General features: G+C 47.0%; 1 protein-coding gene across 1 annotated transcript in view; it reads right to left on the bottom strand.

Annotated features, from left to right (window-relative positions):
* LOC148523468 (attractin-like protein 1) overlaps positions 1-19,951 on the bottom strand; it is a gene marked incomplete at its 3' end in the record, with an annotated part of 317,484 nt that overhangs the window by 133,572 nt on the left and 163,961 nt on the right. The window contains exons 6-7 of the mRNA XM_088473211.1: positions 17,994-18,168; positions 15,935-16,022 (exon numbers count right to left, since the gene is read on the bottom strand). Coding sequence (XP_088329337.1) covers positions 15,935-16,022; positions 17,994-18,168 — 263 coding nt within the window. The remainder of the gene's footprint in view (positions 1-15,934; positions 16,023-17,993; positions 18,169-19,951) is intronic.

Genomic DNA, 19,951 nt, shown 5'->3' with positions numbered 1-19,951 from the left:
GGCTCAGGGCTGTGTATAGGGCTCAGGGCTGTGTATAGGGCTCAGGGCTGTGTATGGGGCTCAGGGCTGTGTATGGGGCTCAGGTCTCTGTATGGGGCTCAGGGCTGTGTATAGGGCTCATGTCTGTGTATAGGGCTCAGGTCTGTGTATGGGGCTCAGGTCTGTGTATGGGGCTCAGGTCTGTGTATGGGGCTCAGGTCTGTGTATGGGGCTCAGGGCTGTGTATAGGGCTCAGGGCTGTGTATAGGGCTCAGGGCTGTGTATAGGGCTCAGGGCTGTGTATAGGGCTCAGGGCTGTGTATAGGGCTCAGGTCACTGTCTCAGCCAGAGAACATTTTAAGTTAATACAAAACAATCTAGTGGTAGCCGAACCCTTTGTGATGTTTAATCTTCCTTCTGTACAGAGCAGCCGGTAATGCGGGAGAGCGGCGTGGTGGGGGAGTGCTCGCAGGCAGCTCATCAATCATTCTGCTCACCTATGCTGATCCTGGCCACAGGTAACAACTACTCCCCCACCCGCTCCCCAACACTCAGCGCCAGCAAATACAGCAGCCTTAGCGGCACTTCTGACTTTCTCCTGGACAATCGTTGTTGTAATACAAGGGGGCAAATCCATGTATTATGTCTGCATACAGGGTAACTACTGGCTGGGCAGCTTTATTCTTACACTACAGTTTATATCTGAGCCAGGAGACGCCCCTCCCTCATCTATATCTCTCTTCTCATTGGACAGGATTCAGATTTGTATGCATACCCGATGGTTTGCGTACAACTCCGATGGATCCCGATGGGCGCACTACATATGTGGCAATAAATGTCTGCGACAACAATCGCAGTGCCATCTAAGCCGCAGCATGATTGACAAGCTGAAGCCATTTGGGGGAGGGGAAAGGGTGGCAACGCTCAGCGTCCCAGAAAACGGGCGCACATGTAGGTGAGGAATATGTGGGTAACCTAAATATCTATACACTAAACTGCACCCCAGGACAATTAAATGGTGACTAGGAAGTTCCCTAACGTCTGGTATTGTAGGTGACAGAGCTGAAAGAAATTACCAGGGATGTCGGATGAATCACAATTTCAGTGCCCAGATTACAGCAACGATGGCATCCAGGTTCTACAACCAGTCTCTCACCAAGAACGTGAGCAAAAAGCTTCACCCTCAATAAGAACATCACAAAGCAGTCAGTCATGCTCGCGGCTCCGTACTCCTATAATCCTGTGCAGAGCTGAGATCGTGTTTGTGACTGGAAACTACAATTGTGCCAAAGTGACACTTCAAATATTTGCTGTTCTAAGATTATCGATCGGTAGTGAAACGCGTCAGTACATAATATATAGGTCTAAATACACTTTACGCTACTCCGGAGCTCGTTCCTGATTTAGTGATGAACTGAACGGTACCAGCAACCAAACCTCCGCCGTTGCTATAACAGAAGTGTGAGTTAGCTGATTCTGTATGAGGCTGAATGGATCTGGGACACAAGGGGCTCATTAATACAACCTTATGCTATAAGTATTTCATGGATCTGCTGATTATAGGACTCAGTAACGGAATCTGGCCGGATACAGGATTTTTAAATGACAGTTTTATTGCCGGGGGCACAAATATAACACCTAAATCTCCCAGCACTGTGAATCATCCATTGTATTGCTTACATGGGTGATAATCAGGAACAGCTATTTACTCAGTGGATATCTGATATACAGATCACAGGTATATACTGACACGTGATTGGGACAAACTACCACCAACAAAGTGGAGCCTGTTTAACCACAGACGTGTCATTGCCAGCGATAATGGAATTACAGATGTGTCCTAACTTATCTAACCTGAAATCTCACCATAGACCCATCCATCATGAACCTTACTGACGGACACAGTTACGCGTCATGTTATCGCCAGTTCTCCAAACTGCAATGCAGAGCGCAACCCCTGGATGGTCAGCGTACAGCACTGATCACCCTGTGGGGTCATTACCGTAACACAGTGACACGTTCCAGCATGGAAGTCATAGTGTATTCTCCCGGCCCTGGATGGTCAGCGTACAGCACTGATCACCCTGTGGGGTCATTACCGTAACACAGTGACACGTTCCAGCATGGAAGTCATAGTGTATTCTCCCGGCCCTGGATGGTCAGCATACAGCACTGATCACCCTGTGGGGTCATTACCGTAACACAGTGACACGTTCCAGCATGGAAGTCATAGTGTATTCTCCCAGCCCTGGATGGTCAGCGCACAGCATTGATCACCCTGTGGGGTCATTACCGTAACACAGTGACACGTACCAGCATGGAAGTCATAGTGTATTCTCCCGGCCCTGGATGGTCAGCGTACAGCACGATCACCCTGTGGGGTCATTACCGTAACACAGTGACACGTTCCAGCATGGAAGTCATAGTGTATTCTCCCGGCCCTGGAAGGTCAGCGTACAGCACTGATCACCCTGTGGGGTCATTACCGTAACACAGTGACACGTTCCAGCATGGAAGTCATAGTGTATTCTCCCGGCCCTGGATGGTCAGCGCACAGCATTGATCACCCTGTGGGGTCATTACCGTAACACAGTGACACGTACCAGCATGGAAGTCATAGTGTATTCTCCCGGCCCTGGATGGTCAGCGTACAGCACTGATCACCCTGTGGGGTCATTACCGTAACACAGTGACACGTTCCAGCATGGAAGTCATAGTGTATTCTCCCGGCCCTGGATGGTCAGCGTACAGCACTGATCACCCTGTGGGGTCATTACCGTAACACAGTGACACGTTCCAGCATGGCAGTCATAGTGTATTCTCCCGGCCCTGGATGGTCAGCGTACAGCACTGATCACCCTGTGGGGTCATTACCGTAACACAGTGACACGTTCCAGCATGGAAGTCATAGTGTATTCTCCCGGCCCTGGATGGTCAGCGCACAGCATTGATCACCCTGTGGGGTCATTACCGTAACACAGTGACACGTACCAGCATGGAAGTCATAGTGTATTCTCCCGGCCCTGGATGGTCAGCATACAGCACTGATCACCCTGTGGGGTCATTACCGTAACACAGTGACACGTTCCAGCATGGAAGTCATAGTGTATTCTCCCGGCCCTGGATGGTCAGCGCACAGCATTGATCACCCTGTGGGGTCATTACCGTAACACAGTGACACGTACCAGCATGGAAGTCATAGTGTATTCTCCCGGCCCTGGATGGTCAGCGCACAGCGCTGCTCGCCCTGTGGGGTCATTACCGTAACACAGTGACACGTACCAGCATGGCAGTCATAGTGTATTCTCCCGGCCCTGGATGGTCAGCGTACAGCACTGATCACCCTGTGGGGTCATTACCGTAACACAGTGACACGTTCCAGCATGGAAGTCATAGTGTATTCTCCCGGCCCTGGATGGTCAGCGTACAGCACTGATCACCCTGTGGGGTCATTACCGTAACACAGTGACACGTTCCAGCATGGAAGTCATAGTGTATTCTCCCGGCCCTGGATGGTCAGCGTACAGCACTGATCACCCTGTGGGGTCATTACCGTAACACAGTGACACGTTCCAGCATGGAAGTCATAGTGTATTCTCCCGGCCCTGGATGGTCAGCGCACAGCGCTGCTCGCCCTGTGGGGTCATTACCGTAACACAGTGACACGTTCCAGCATGGAAGTCATAGTGTATTCTCCCGGCCCTGGATGGTCAGCGTACAGCACTGATCACCCTGTGGGGTCATTACCGTAACACAGTGACACGTTCCAGCATGGAAGTCATAGTGTATTCTCCCGGCCCTGGATGGTCAGCGTACAGCACTGATCACCCTGTGGGGTCATTACCGTAACACAGTGACACGTTCCAGCATGGAAGTCATAGTGTATTCTCCCGGCCCTGGATGGTCAGCGCACAGCACTGATCACCCTGTGGGGTCATTACCGTAACACAGTGACACGTTCCAGCATGGAAGTCATAGTGTATTCTCCCGGCCCTGGATGGTCAGCGCACAGCACTGATCACCCTGTGGGGTCATTACCGTAACACAGTGACACGTTCCAGCATGGAAGTCATAGTGTATTCTCCCGGCCCTGGATGGTCAGCGCACAGCGCTGCTCGCCCTGTGGGGTCATTACCGTAACACAGTGACACGTTCCAGCATGGAAGTCATAGTGTATTCTCCCGGCCCTGGATGGTCAGCGCACAGCGCTGCTCGCCCTGTGGGGTCATTACCGTAACACAGTGACACGTTCCAGCATGGAAGTCATAGTGTATTCTCCCGGCCCTGGATGGTCAGCGTACAGCACTGATCACCCTGTGGGGTCATTACCGTAACACAGTGACACGTACCAGCATGGAAGTCATAGTGTATTCTCCCGGCCCTGGATGGTCAGCGTACAGCACTGATCACCCTGTGGGGTCATTACCGTAACACAGTGACACGTTCCAGCATGTAAGTCATAGTGTATTCTCCCGGCCCTGGATGGTCAGCGCACAGCATTGATCACCCTGTGGGGTCATTACCGTAACACAGTGACACGTTCCAGCATGGAAGTCATAGTGTATTCTCCCGGCCCTGGATGGTCAGCGTACAGCATTGATCACCCTGTGGGGTCATTACCGTAACACAGTGACACGTACCAGCATGGAAGTCATAGTGTATTCTCCCGGCCCTGGATGGTCAGCGTACAGCACTGATCACCCTGTGGGGTCATTACCGTAACTCAGTGACACGTTCCAGCATGGAAGTCATAGTGTATTCTTCCGGCCCTGGATGGTCAGCGCACAGCGCTGCTCGCCCTGTGGGGTCATTACCGTAACACAGTGACACGTTCCAGCATGGAAGTCATAGTGTATTCTCCCGGCCCTGGATGGTCAGCGCACAGCACTGATCACCCTGTGGGGTCATTACCGTAACACAGTGACACGTTCCAGCATGGAAGTCATAGTGTATTCTCCCGGCCCTGGATGGTCAGCGTACAGCACTGATCACCCTGTGGGGTCATTACCGTAACACAGTGACACGTTCCAGCATGGAAGTCATAGTGTATTCTCCCGGCCCTGGATGGTCAGCGTACAGCACTGATCACCCTGTGGGGTCATTACCGTAATACACATTGACACGTTCCAGCATGGAAGTCATAGTGTATTCTCCCGGCCCTGGATGGTCAGCGTACAGCACTGATCACCCTGTGGGGTCATTACCGTAACACAGTGACACGTTCCAACATGGAAATCATAGTGTATTCTCCCGGCCCTGGATGGTCAGCGTACAGCGCTGCTCGCCCTGTGGGGTCATTACCGTAACACAGTGACACGTACCAGCATGGAAGTCATAGTGTATTCTCCCGGCCCTGGATGGTCAGCGTACAGCGCTGCTCGCCCTGTGGGGTCATTACCGTAACACAGTGACATGTACCAGCATGGAAGTCATAGTGTATTCTCCCGGCCCTGGATGGTCAGCGTACAGCACTGATCACCCTGTGGGGTCATTACCGTAACACAGTGACACGTTCCAGCATGGAAATCATAGTGTATTCTCCCGGCCCTGGATGGTCAGCGTACAGCGCTGCTCGCCCTGTGGGGTCATTACCGTAACACAGTGACACGTACCAGCATGGAAGTCATAGTGTATTCTCCCGGCCCTGGATGGTCAGCGTACAGCGCTGCTCGCCCTGTGGGGTCATTACCGTAACACAGTGACACGTACCAGCATGGAAGTCATAGTGTATTCTCCCGGCCCTGGATGGTCAGCGTACAGCACTGATCACCCTGTGGGGTCATTACCGTAACACAGTGACACGTTCCAGCATCTCCCGGCCCTGGACCACCGATATTTTGTTTTGTATGAGCAATTTGTAATATTTTTTATACATATTTTGCAATTTTTCGCACAATTATTCGAATGAACTGAAACTTTCCTTGTTTGCTCGAACAGGTCTGGATTAAACACAGGAGTAGGCGGAATTGATGTTACTATTAGTAATTATTAATAATAATAATTGCATTTAAAATCTTTTGGAATATCTCTATTAATATTTTAATAAAACTTTTTTTTTTATTTTTTTTTTAGAGTTTTACACTGGCTGAGAACGGTACATACATACATAATAGCATACCATCGCGACCATACATAATAGTATACCATCGCGACCATACATAATAGCATACCATCGCGACCATCAACCTGGCCGCTCGCTAAAGCTGTGGATGTTCACCCACACCTTAGCGAGCGGCCAGTTAGCCGGCTCATTAAACAGAAGCGGCCGCCCTCATTCAGAGCGAGCGCTTGCCTTTTGCAAGTGGCTCTGAATGAGATCCACTTTCCCTTCACTCACTATTCAAATAGGGGAGTCACACCAACTGCCAGTGATGTTTGGCAGCTCTTGGGGTGACAGTTGGTGTATGAATATGATCTGTGCTGCAGCCATAAAGAGACAGTCAGTCAGGACACTGCACAGGGGGAGGAACATTTTAGCCCTTTTCACCCCTTTAGGAGTCGAATTTCGAATAATCCCTGCTTAGTGGGCACCTACGTCTTGGAAGGAATATTCTCCCTGATTTTCATGTTTCTAGGCCAGGGGATTCAGCTGGGTGTAGATGAGTCAGTCAGTGAGTCAGTCAGTAAGTCAGTGAGTCAGTAAGTCAGTGAGTCAGTCAGTCAGTCAGTGAGTCAGTGAGTCAGTGAGTCAGTGAGTCAGTGAGTCAGTCAGTCAGTGAGTCAGTCAGTGAGTCAGTCAGTGAGTCAGTCAGTGAGTCAGTCAGTCAGTGAGTCAGTGAGTCAGTCAGTCAGTAAGTCAGTCAGTAAGTCAGTCAGTCAGTGAGTCAGTCAGTAAGTCAGTCAGTAAGTCAGTCAGTCAGTGAGTCAGTCAGTAAGTCAGTGAGTCAGTCAGTAAGTCAGTGAGTGAGTCAGTGAGTCAGTCAGTGAGTCAGTGAGTCAGTCAGTGAGTCAGTCAGTGAGTCAGTCAGTGAGTCAGTCAGTGAGTACGGGCTTATGAAGTAAAATGTTTAAGAAAAATGAAGTAAAATGTTTAAGATGGAAACATTTACTTAACAAGATATAGATACATTGACAGCATGGCTGGTGTAGTAGTTAACCCCAAGGGCTTGTGTTCGATGTTCACAAAGTGAATATCTGTGTGGAGTTTGTATGTTCTCTATAAAGAGCTGCATAATAAGTGTGCGCTATATAAATAACTGGTAATTATATATACAGTATATATATATATATATATATATATATATATATATACACACTGGTGACCAAAATTGCGGACACATTTTGAAATTTTAATGTTATAAAATTCGAATGCTTATAAAAACTGTTACACTACGCAGTGCAATGATTCATATATCAAATGAAATGAAATTTAATGCTGAATTCAACACAATAAGCAGAGGTCAAATATTTGCATTACAAGGGAAGTTATTCCATGAAAACAACACTTAGGGTGAAAATCCCTGTGTACTTATGATGTTACTGTCCTATCAGTATTTCGTTGGGTATCCTTTATTTTTCAAGACCGCAGTACAGCGACGTGATCCAGGATTGTGGTGTTAAGTGAAAATGGTGGGAATGTGACAACATCAGGGGTACGAAAGTTTTGTTTACGCTATCAGGAAACACAATCTATACACAACAAAGAAGGAAAAGGCCGGAAAAAGTGCACAACAGCTGCTGATGATAGGAGAATAAAACAAATTTGCGTCAGGGACAGACGGATGTCATCTGCGGCCATTAGCAGTGACCTGAGTGCAACTGGTATTTTTGTCAGTGCAAGAACGGTAAGGAGAAGACTAACGGAGGTTGGCCTATAAGGTAGGATTCCCCGGAAAAAGCCATTGCTGAATAAAAAGCAGCGGCAGAAACAAATACAGTGGGCAGAAGAACACATTGCATGGACAGAAGGTCAGTGGAAACAAGTGATATGGAGTGACAAAACGAAGATATCGATATTAGGCAGTGATGGGAGAAAATATCGGAGACGTTGCATCGGGGAAGAGGTACATCCAGATTGCATTCAAGCGACAACAAAGAATCCTACAAGTGTTATGATCTGGGCATGTATGACAGCAGATGCTGGAGGCCGCCTTTATGTCGTAGATGGCACACTGACACCATCCTACAAGTGTTATGATCTGGGCACGTATGACAGCAGATGCTGTAGGCCGCCTTTATGTCATAGATGGGACACTGACACCATCCTACAAGTGTTATGATCTGGGCATGTATGACAGCAGATGCTGTAGGCCGCCTTTATGTCATAGAGGGCACACTGATACCATCCTACAAGTGTTATGACCAGGGCATGTATGACAGCAGATGCTGTAGGCCGCCTTTATGTCATAGATGGCACACTGATACCATCCTACAAGTGTTATGATCTGGGCATGTATGACAACAGATGCTGTAGGCCACCTTTATGTCATAGATGGCACACTGAACAGCAGAAAGTACATTGACACCATCCTACAACCAAAACTTCTACCTTCTATCAGGGATCTTTGTCCAGATAATGTCCCATTTTTTTTTCCTGTCGGATTTTCCTCCCTGCCATACTGCACGGACATGCAAACAGTGGTTCACGAAGAATGACATACAGGTGCTGGGATGGCCAGGAAACAGCCCAGACCTGAACCCCATAGAACATTTGTGGTTCTGTTTGAAAAAACTGGTGCATCTGAGGAGTCCATCCAATAAAAGACAATTAATTGAGGCTATAATTGTCTTATGGCACCACATAATAAAGAAGGAAGAGCTCCAAACATTGCTTGGCTCAATGACACGTCGCTGTGCTGCTGTCTTGAAAAATAAAGGATACCCAACGAAATACTGATAGGACAGTAACATCATAAGTACACAGGGATTTTCACCCTGTGTTGTTTTCACGGCATAACTTCCCTTGTAATGCAAATATTTGACCTCTGTTTATTGTGTTGAATTCAGCATTAAATTTCCTTTCATTTGATACATGAATCATTGCACTGCGTAAAGTGTAACAGTTTTTATAAGCATTCAAATTTCAAAATGTGTCCGCAATTGTGGCCACCTCTGTATATGTGTGTATATATGTATATATATGTATGTATATATATATATATATATACACACACACACACATATTTTGCTAAAGTCTTTCTTGTTTCTGTATTTTCCTTATTTACATCGCAGAAACCAGTGGTGTTTCCTATTCTTTCGGCTCCCTGTAACACGTTGTGTCTCCCTAATGTGTCTGTAAGAGCAGAGCAGGAGCGTGATACTTTCTGCCAGGATAAATTGTATTTGTACTCCTGCTTAGGAACACAGAAATTCACTTGGAGTCACACTGAGAAGAGTAGCCGATGGGACGGCAGCACAGAATCAGCGGAGAAGAGGGCTATGCGGCAGGGAAATCAGCACTTATTGCACCAATCTCCTTATGCTAAGTGACTGTAACTGGATGTTTTTCCAAAGTCACCCTCTGTTTTACTGCACATTGTAATTCTCACATCTCTGCAATTCTATTCCCAGAAATACATCTCCTGATACTGCAGCTGACTGAAAGGCGAAGACTGCCATCTAGAGGCCAATAGCAGGTAAGACGGACATCGTTATTATTATTGTCCAAAGCACATATATCAGATGTACATACTATGGGGCTTATACAGTATGAGGAGCACATATATCAGTACATAATAGGGGGCTTATACAGTATGAGGAGCACATATATCAGTACATACTATGGGGCTTATACAGTATGAGGAGCACATATATCAGATGTACATACTATGGGGCTTATACAGTATGAGGAGCACATATATCAGATGTACATACTATGGGGCTTATACAGTATGAGGAGCACATATATCAGTACATACTATGGGGCTTATACAGTATGAGGAGCACATATATCAGTACATAATAGGGGGCTTATACAGTATGAGGAGCACATATATCAGTACATAATAGGGGGCTTATACAGTATGAGGAGCACATATATCAGTACATAATAGGGGGCTTACACAGTATGAGGAGCACATATATCAGTATATAATAGGGGGCTTATACAGTATGAGGAGTACATATATCAGTACATAATAGGGGGCTTATACAGTATGAGGAGCACATATATCAGTACATACTATGGGGCTTATACAGTATGAGGAGCACATATATCAGATGTACATACTATGGGGCTTATACAGTATGAGGAGCACATATATCAGATGTACATACTATGGGGCTTATACAGTATGAGGAGCACATATATCAGTACATACTATGGGGCTTATACAGTATGAGGAGCACATATATCAGTACATACTATGGGGCTTATACAGTATGAGGAGCACATATATCAGTACATAATAGGGGGCTTATACAGTATGAGGAGCACATATATCAGTACATAATAGGGGGCTTATACAGTATGAGGAGCACATATATCAGTACATAATAGGGGGCTTACACAGTATGAGGAGCACATATATCAGTATATAATAGGGGGCTTATACAGTATGAGGAGTACATATATCAGTACATAATAGGGGGCTTATACAGTATGAGGAGCACATATATCAGTACATACTATGGGGCTTATACAGTATGAGGAGCACATATATCAGTACATAATAGGGGCTTATACAGTATGAGGAGCACATATATCAGTACATAATAGGGGGCTTATACAGTATGAGGAGTACATATATCAGTATATAATAGGGGGCTTATACAGTATGGGGAGCACATATATCAGTACATACTATGGGGCTTATACAGTATGAGGAGCACATATATCAGTACATAATAGGGGGCTTATACAGTATGAGGAGCACATATATCAGTACATAATAGGGGGCTTATACAGTATGAGGAGCACATATATCAGTACATAATAGGGGGCTTATACAGTATGAGGAGCACATATATCAGTACATAATAGGGGGCTTATACAGTATGAGGAGCACATATATCAGTACATAATAGGGGGCTTATACAGTATGAGGAGCACATATATCAGTACATAATAGGGGACTTATACAGTATGAGGAGCACATATATCAGTACATAATAGGGGGCTTATACAGTATGAGGAGCACATATATCAGTACATAATAGGGGGCTTATACAGTATGAGGAGCACATATATCAGTACATAATAGGGGGCTTATACAGTATGAGGAGCACATATATCAGTACATAATAGGGGGCTTATACAGTATGAGGAGCACATATATCAGTACATAATAGGGGGCTTATACAGTATGAGGAGCACATATATCAGTACATAATAGGGGGCTTATACAGTATGAGGAGCACATATATCAGTACATAATAGGGGGCTTATACAGTATGAGGAGCACATATATCAGTACATAATAGGGGGCTTATACAGTATGAGGAGCACATATATCAGTACATAATAGGGGGCTTATACAGTATGAGGAGCACATATATCAGTACATAATAGGGGGCTTATACAGTATGAGGAGCACATATATCAGTACATAATAGGGGGCTTATACAGTATGAGGAGCACATATATCAGATGTACATAATAGGGGGCTTATACAGTATGAGGAGCACATATATCAGATGTACATAATAGGGGGCTTATACAGTATGAGGAGCACATATATCAGATGTACATAATAGGGGGCTTATACAGTATGAGGAGCACATATATCAGTACATAATAGGGGGCTTACACAGTGCGAAGAGCAAATAAAAAAGGAACAACAAAAGGAGTAAATTTGCACTTTGGAGAAAGCACGCTACACTGCAGGTGGGGCAGATTTAGTTGGGAAGAGGCACTTCCGAGCTTTATCATACATTTTACTGTGACAACAGAGACCCATACAACAGCCGCAGTCACACACAGAATATAGGCATGCAGATACACCCGCAGTCACACACAGAACACAGGCATGCAGATACACCCGCAGTTACACACAGAACACAGGCATGCAGATACACCCGCAGTTACACACAGAACACAGGCCTGCAGATACACCCGCAGTTACACACAGAACACAGGCCTGCAGATACACCCGCAGTAACACACAGAATATAGGCATGCAGATACACCCGCAGTCACACACAGAATATAGGCATGCAGATACACCCGCAGTCACACACAGAACACAGGCATGCAGATACACCCGCAGTTACACACAGAACACAGGCATGCAGATACACCCGCAGTTACACACAGAACACAGGCATGCAGATACACCCGCAGTCACACACAGAATATAGGCATGCAGATACACCCGCAGTCACACACAGAATATAGGCATGCAGATACACCTGCAGTCACACACACAGAACATAGGCATGCAGATACACCCGCAGTCACACACACAGAATATAGGCATGCAGATACACCCGCAGTCACACACAGAATATAGGCATGCAGATACACCCGCAGTCACACACAGAATATTGGCATGCAGATACACCCGCAGTTACACACAGAACACAGGCCTGCAGATACACCCGCAGTTACACACAGAATACAGGCATGCAGATATAGCCGCAGTCACACACAGAATATAAGCATGCAGATACACCCGCAGTTACACACACAGAATATAGGCATGCAGATACAGCCGCAGTCACACACACAGAACACAGGCATGCAGATACACCCGCAGTTACACACAGAATACAGGCATGCAGATACACCCGCAGTTACACACAGAATACAGGCATGCAGATACACCCGCAGTCACACACAGAATATAGGCATGCAGATACACCTGCAGTCACACACAAAATATAGGCATGCAGATACAGCCGCAGTCACACACAGAATATAGGCATGCAGATACAGCCGCAGTCACACACAGAATATAGGCATGCAGATACAGCCGCAGTCACACACACAGAACACAGGCATGCAGATACACCCGCAGTCACACACAGAATATAGGCATGCAGATACACCCGCAGTCACACACAGAACACAGGCATGCAGATACACCCGCAGTCACACAGAGAACACAGGCATGCAGATACACCCGCAGTCACACACACAATTTAGGCATGTAGATACACCAGTAGTCGCACACAGAATATAGGCATGCAGATACACCCGCAGTCACACACAGAATACAGGCATGCAGATACACCCGTAGTCGCACACAGAATATAGGCATGCAGATACAGCCGCAGTCACACACACAGAATATAGGCATGCAGATACACCCGCAGTCACACACAGAATACAGGCATGCAGATACACCCGCAGTTACACACAGAATATAGGCATGCAGATACACCTGCAGTCACACACAGAATACAGGCATGCAGATACAGCCGCAGTCACACACAGAATATAAGCATGCAGATTAGGGATGTGCAGGCTCGGATAGGTTCGAGTTTGCACGTGGAGTTCGGATTTTTCCCTCCAAAAAAACGGAACTCAGAACGAGGCAAAACGTCATCTTACATGGACGAACATCATCATTCCTGGTCTTTTGTCCAGGAATGATGATGTTCGTCCATGTAAGATGACGTTTTGCCTCGTTCTGAGTTCCGTTTTTTTGGAGGGAAAAATCCGAACTCCACGTGCAAACTCGAACCTATCCGAGCCTGCACATCCCTAATGCAGATACACCCGCAGTCACACACACAGAATATAGGCATGCAGATACAGCCGCAGTCACACACACAGAACACAGGCATGCAGATACACCCGCAGTTACACACAGAATACAGGCATGCAGATACACCCGCAGTTACACACAGAATACAGGCATGCAGATACACCCGCAGTCACACACAGAATATAGGCTACAGATACACCTGCAGTCACACACAGAATATAGGCATGCAGATACAGCCGCAGTCACACACACAGAATATAGGCATGCACACACACCCGTAGTCGCACACAGAATATAGGCATGCAGATACACCTGCAGTCACACACAGAATACAGGCATGCAGATACACCCGCAGTCACACACAGAATACAGGCATGCAGATACACCCGCAGTCACACACAGAATATAGGCATGCAGATACACTCTGTCACACACACAGAATATAGGCATGCAGATACACCCGCAGTCACACACAGAATATAGGCATGCAGATACACCCGCAGTCACACACACAGAATATAGGCATGCAGATACACCCACAGTCACACACACAGAATATAGGCATGCACATACACCCGCAGTCACACAGAGAATATAGGCATGCAGATACAGCCGCAGTCACACACAGAATATAGGCATACAGATACACCCGCAGTCACACACACAGAATATAGGCATGCAGATACACCCGCAGTCACACACACAGAATATAGGCATGCAGATACACCCGCAGTCACACTCACAGAACATAGGCATGCAGATACACCCGCAGTCACACACAGAATATAGGCATGCAGATACACCCGCAGTCACACACAGAATACAGGCATGCAGATACACCCGTAGTCGCACACAGAATATAGGCATGCAGATACAGCCGCAGTCACACACACAGAATATAGGCATGCAGATACACCCGCAGTCACACACAGAATATAGACATGCAGATACAGCCGCAGTCACACACACAGAATATAGGCATGCACACACACCCGTAGTCGCACACAGAATATAGGCATGCAGATACACCCGCAGTCACACACAGAATACAGGCATGCAGATACACCCGCAGTCACACACAGAATACAGGCATGCAGATACACCCGCAGTCACAGAGAATATAGGCATGCAGATACACCCGCAGTCACACACACAGAATATAGGCATGCAGATACACCCGCAGTCACTCACACAGAATACAGGCATGCAGATACACCCGCAGTCACACACAGAATATAGGCATGCAGATCCACCCGCAGTCACACACACAGAATACAGGCATGCAGATACACCCGCAGTCACACACACAGAATATAGGCATGCAGATACACCCGTAGTCGCACACAGAATATAGGCATGCAGATACACCCGTAGTCGCACACAGAATATAGGCATGCAGATACACCCGCAGTCACACACAGAATATAGGCATGCAGATACACCCTCAGTCACACACACACAACATAGGCATGAAGATACACCCGTAGTCGTACACCGAATATAGGCATGCAGATACACCCACAGTCACACACAGAATACAGGCATGCAGATACACCCGCAGTCACACACACAGAACACAGGCATGCAGATACACCCGCAGTCACACACAGTATACAGGCATGCAGATACACCCGCAGTCACACACAGAACATAGGCATGCAGATACACCCGTAGTCGTACACAGAATATAGGCATGCCACATATCATTTTAATCAGCAGAAGCTGCTATTTGCACCTCAGTGCGAATAAGACGCATTTGAAAGTAAAACGTCACTCAGAAAGATGCTCTACGCTACAGAGTCACACCACAGTATGGCGTGCTGTGTCCTAAGACCCAGCCTCAGATCACCAGTGTGACCAGTCACCATGGGCGTAGTCATCGCCCACCTAACTAACCTTACTCTGAATGGGCAATGAGGTTCTTCTGCCGGGGCCAGGAAATGTGAGTCACAGGATGCGGACCCTGGCCTCAGCACTCCCACGTCTCCATTTTAGGGAATGGTCTCCGCCGCGGCCCATTCCACGCCCTTCAACGGCCACAGCCTCTCAATCGGGCTGCAGCGTCCAGGGCACTGTGACCAGTGCATGCGTAGTTCACCCACCATTGGACTTGTACTCACACCACGACGTTTGAGTACATCCAGCGTGACATCAGAACTCCCCTATTATACAGATACATGATCACCATTTGTGCAATGTTTGCTCTATTACAGTATACGGTACATACGGTTCTGTAACTTTGGTGCATGATAATGATTCTGCCGGATAAATCGGTACAGACACCACTCTATACAAACATAAGGGGGGAGGGGATATATGACATAATACTGCGGGGGGAAGGAGATTACATTGGAAAGTGCTCCCACCTGGTACAGAGCCAGCGAGTGCCCGTATCTCTGCAGAGGTCCCCGAAGCACTGGTACCACGTTCCATATACTGCTCTCTACATTGTAGCTGTAAGGAGAGGAAAGGGTTACACATAACAGGGACACGCCAGGAACAACCAAATCATCATCGCTGAGATCATTGGCTGCACCCAGGCTCCGTGCACTGCTCACATCTGATATCCAATAATAAATACTAAGAGGGACATTGACTCAAAGATCTGCCATTATATGGGAATAGAGGACTACCCGGGACTGCAGCCAAGGACATGCTGGGCTTCCCAATAAGCCCTATTGTGTCAGATGGGGGCAGAGACAGGATCCTCTGGCACTAACTGGGGTAGCGGGGGAAATGTACAGGAATAATCCCATGAGGTCATCTCGGTTCAATTTATAGTGATAGATTTAGGATTATGAAATCCAACAGCGAAACTGTTATATCTCAACTAACAGGTTTTGGGTGGCTTCAACTCACGGCCGCAACTAGGGATGTGCGAGCAGTGCCGTCGCCCAGGGCCTGGGCTGCGGCACCATCACCCATCGCCCAGGGCGCGGCACCATCACTGCCCCAAAGCACCTGCATCTGGCTTCTATGTTGCCTATAATGGCGGCCGTAACCACTTGCTTGTTGTGGTTGTATCGTTTGCGACCACTCCAGGCTGTGAGTTCCCTGACGTGGTCGCAAACAGTGCGAAAAGACAGAAACGCCCATTGGTTCGGCCGCCAGTAGATAATCTTCCAGCAGTCGCCAATCACAGAGGGACTTCCCGCTCCCTCTGCATCCTCCCATCCTCCCCAAGGGTCTGCCATGCTCTCTATTACTGCGACCTGGCAGCCGCGCACAGTACACCCTGCTCCTATCTGCAGCTGCCGGGGAGATTTAAGTCAGTAGTCGCAGCAGTTGGAGAAATGCAAAGTCGCGTTGTCGCAATGTTCCGATCATCGATAGTCTGATATATCGTTGATCGATATTTAAAAAACGATATTAATCTTATGTGTTTCAAAAAAATATATAAATTTTTTTTAGAAAATCATGCTGGATAAGTTATAAATAATTGATCTCAACTTAATTTAATCATAAAAAAATTTTAATTTTCTGAGCGGTTTTTGGAAAACTTTTTAGCCAGTTAAGTGGTTACGCCTGTACAGCCGCCCGAAGGGTCCTATGGTCTCGCCGACCAGTGCTGTAACTCCTGGTGCCGCCACTGATTCATTCCTTTACTCACTTATATCAAGTGAGCTGTACACAATATAGAATCCAATGACATCATTTCAAATTTTAATTATTTTATTTATACTCCACATTGTAAGTACATTGTAAGTAAAATCAGATGATTTATCCTGGAGTATAATTCTCCAGATGATGGATAATATCTGGTAATGGAATGGCAGCTCCCTGAGGAAGTAGATGGTATCTGCGAAACGCGTTGCAGCAATTTTACAACTATCTAGCTTGTTAATTACTCTAATTTATGTATGTGATACTGTGATAACTTTGCATTATATTAGATACATTTCCACAATACATTATGGAATATAAATAAAAGAATTTTAATTTCTAATTATGTCGTTGGATTCATCTACCCAGAACCTGTTGGTTGTGCTTCACACTGGGCAGACGAACCCGTCCGGCACTGGGGAGCACGCGCTAGACTGATACAGGCTGCCTGGTTGTGTATCTGGCTATTCTGTACCAGCACCAGCCAGTAGGGCGCACCCAAGTACTGTAAGTGACGTAACCCAAATGTCTATTCTGTACCAGCACCAGCCAGTAGGGCGCACCCCAGTACTGTAAGTGACGTAACCCAAATGTCTATTCTGTACCAGCACCAGCCAGTAGGGCGCACCCCAGCACTGTAAGTGACGTAACCCAAATGTCTATTCTGCTGGGGGGCTTACACAGAATTAGAGGAATAAATGGAGAATATCACAATACAGCGATGGAAAGTAAGGCACACAAACATGTTCTAGTAACACGTGTGTCCTATATATGTCTTCTGACATGGCATGAGGCTGGCGAACGCTGGGCAGCACCACTTACTTCAGCAGCATCTGAAAGGAGCTGTAATTGAAGGAGTAGCCTCCGATCACCCACATAAACTTCCCGTGCAGGACGGCCTTGTGTGACGCCCGCCCCACTGAGGGGCTGAAGGGTTTGACATTGGGCAGGATCCAGTAAGAGTCTGTGGAGGGGACGCTCAGCGAGCAGTCTGGACCTGAGGAGAAGAAGACGACAAATGATATTTCAGTGGAGTGACCTCCCAGACAGAGAGACGACATAGAACAGTGGGATGTGATTTGGAAGCAGCGTTCGATAGGACATTGCTGTATAAATCAGGGCAGCAATACATTGCGTCTGTTTCCAGGAAGCGAGGAGGACACATCACAATGGTCGCAGCACTAATCATCACTGAATATATAAAGTCATACAAGAGCTGGAATGGTAGAAGAAAGAAACGCACAGTATGACACAAGCTGGGTAAATCGGTTGTACGTACATGCTCACTATTAGTAGAGGTACCGTGTATAAGCACCTCGCACCTCTTTACAGAAAAAGAGGCACCGAGCGCTAGCAGAGTAGCACAGGACCGGGTGCGCCAAGAGGGACTGTTAGGCGCGACTGCAGCAATAATGAGGAAGGAAACATCTGTATATTGTGGTGGAAGGAGACGGCTAGGTGGCGTCGGTTAGCCATCGACCCCTACGGGGGCAGATCAATTGAACGCAATGTGATAGCTATTCACTTGTTCCCCTCATACCCGACACTTAGTCGGCAGATGTCGGTCAACGCACCTTAAGCCAGGTGTTTAGGCGCGCTAACCGCCATTTTCTGACTTAAGAGCTGGCCGCGAAGCTGTTAGCACTGCACAAAGCTGAAAAACAGCAAAGCGGCCGGGAGGGTGCGAGCAAAATCATGTAGTCTGACTTAACAGCGCGGTCAGCTGAAGCTCTGGGAACCCCTTCCTGGCGCTATTCACATCGCGCTCAGTTGAATTGCCCCCTATACCGTGACGATGTTATTCCCCCCATACAAGTTATAAAAGGGCTATATATACCCCTATGGGCTGCCCTGAGGACACAGCACAGCCAGGAGGCCAGTGGTCAGACATGCAAGACACAGGCAGGACTTTCAGACGAGCTGCCCCTTGTTAGATAACAATCAAAATGTCTTTATATGTCCATATGCAGCTATAAGTCCATGTTATATCCCTGGAGAGGAAAGAGCAGGCAAGCGTAGAAAATGCACAGTAAGGGGTGTGTTCATGTAATTACCACTGACATATACCCGGACGCTGACAGCAACACACCCGTCAGGAGCTGGAGAGCTCGTATAACAAGACAGGATGATGATGATGATGATGATTAGAACCACTAGCTAACCGTTTCTGATTGGCTGATTGACCTCTCCAGCTGATACTGTCATTAACGTCTGGCCGTGCCATATCACCGTGATCATTGCATTATCTAATTAGTGCAGCAGCAAATGTAAACAATTTGCAGGAAAAGATAGGTGCGGCCATATTGGATTCTGTCAGGTGACTCACTGATTCGTCCAGTGTACAGCAGCTGTGATCACCTGATCTGCTCCACCCATGGACACTGTCAGGACCCTATTTAAACTAAATACTACTGTCCTAATAGCGTTCATTTCTGAATCAGGCCCCATGTCCTGAAAAAAAGCTTTTCAAAGTACCAGGGCTCTGAGTGATTTGTCCTGTCAGTAAGGAGAGGGGTGGAGTAATACAGCTCTGTGTGATGTCCTGTCAGTAAGGAGAGGGGTGGAGTAATACAGCTCTGTGTGATTTGTCCTGTCAGTAAGGAGAGGGGTGGAGTAATACAGCTCTGTGTGATTTGTCCTGTCAGTAAGTAGAGGGATGGAGTAATACAGCTCTGTGTGATGTCCTGTCAGTAAGGAGAGGGGTGGAGTAATACAGCTCTGTGTGATGTCCTGTCAGTAAGGAGAGGGGGGGAGTAATACAGCTCTGTGTGATGTCCTGT

Source organism: Taudactylus pleione, unplaced genomic scaffold, assembly GCF_031769625.1.
Source record: "Taudactylus pleione unplaced genomic scaffold, aTauple2 ptg000132l, whole genome shotgun sequence".
NCBI classification, from domain to species: Eukaryota; Metazoa; Chordata; class Amphibia; order Anura; family Myobatrachidae; genus Taudactylus; species Taudactylus pleione.
This window is presented reverse-complemented; position numbering and strand designations above follow the sequence as displayed.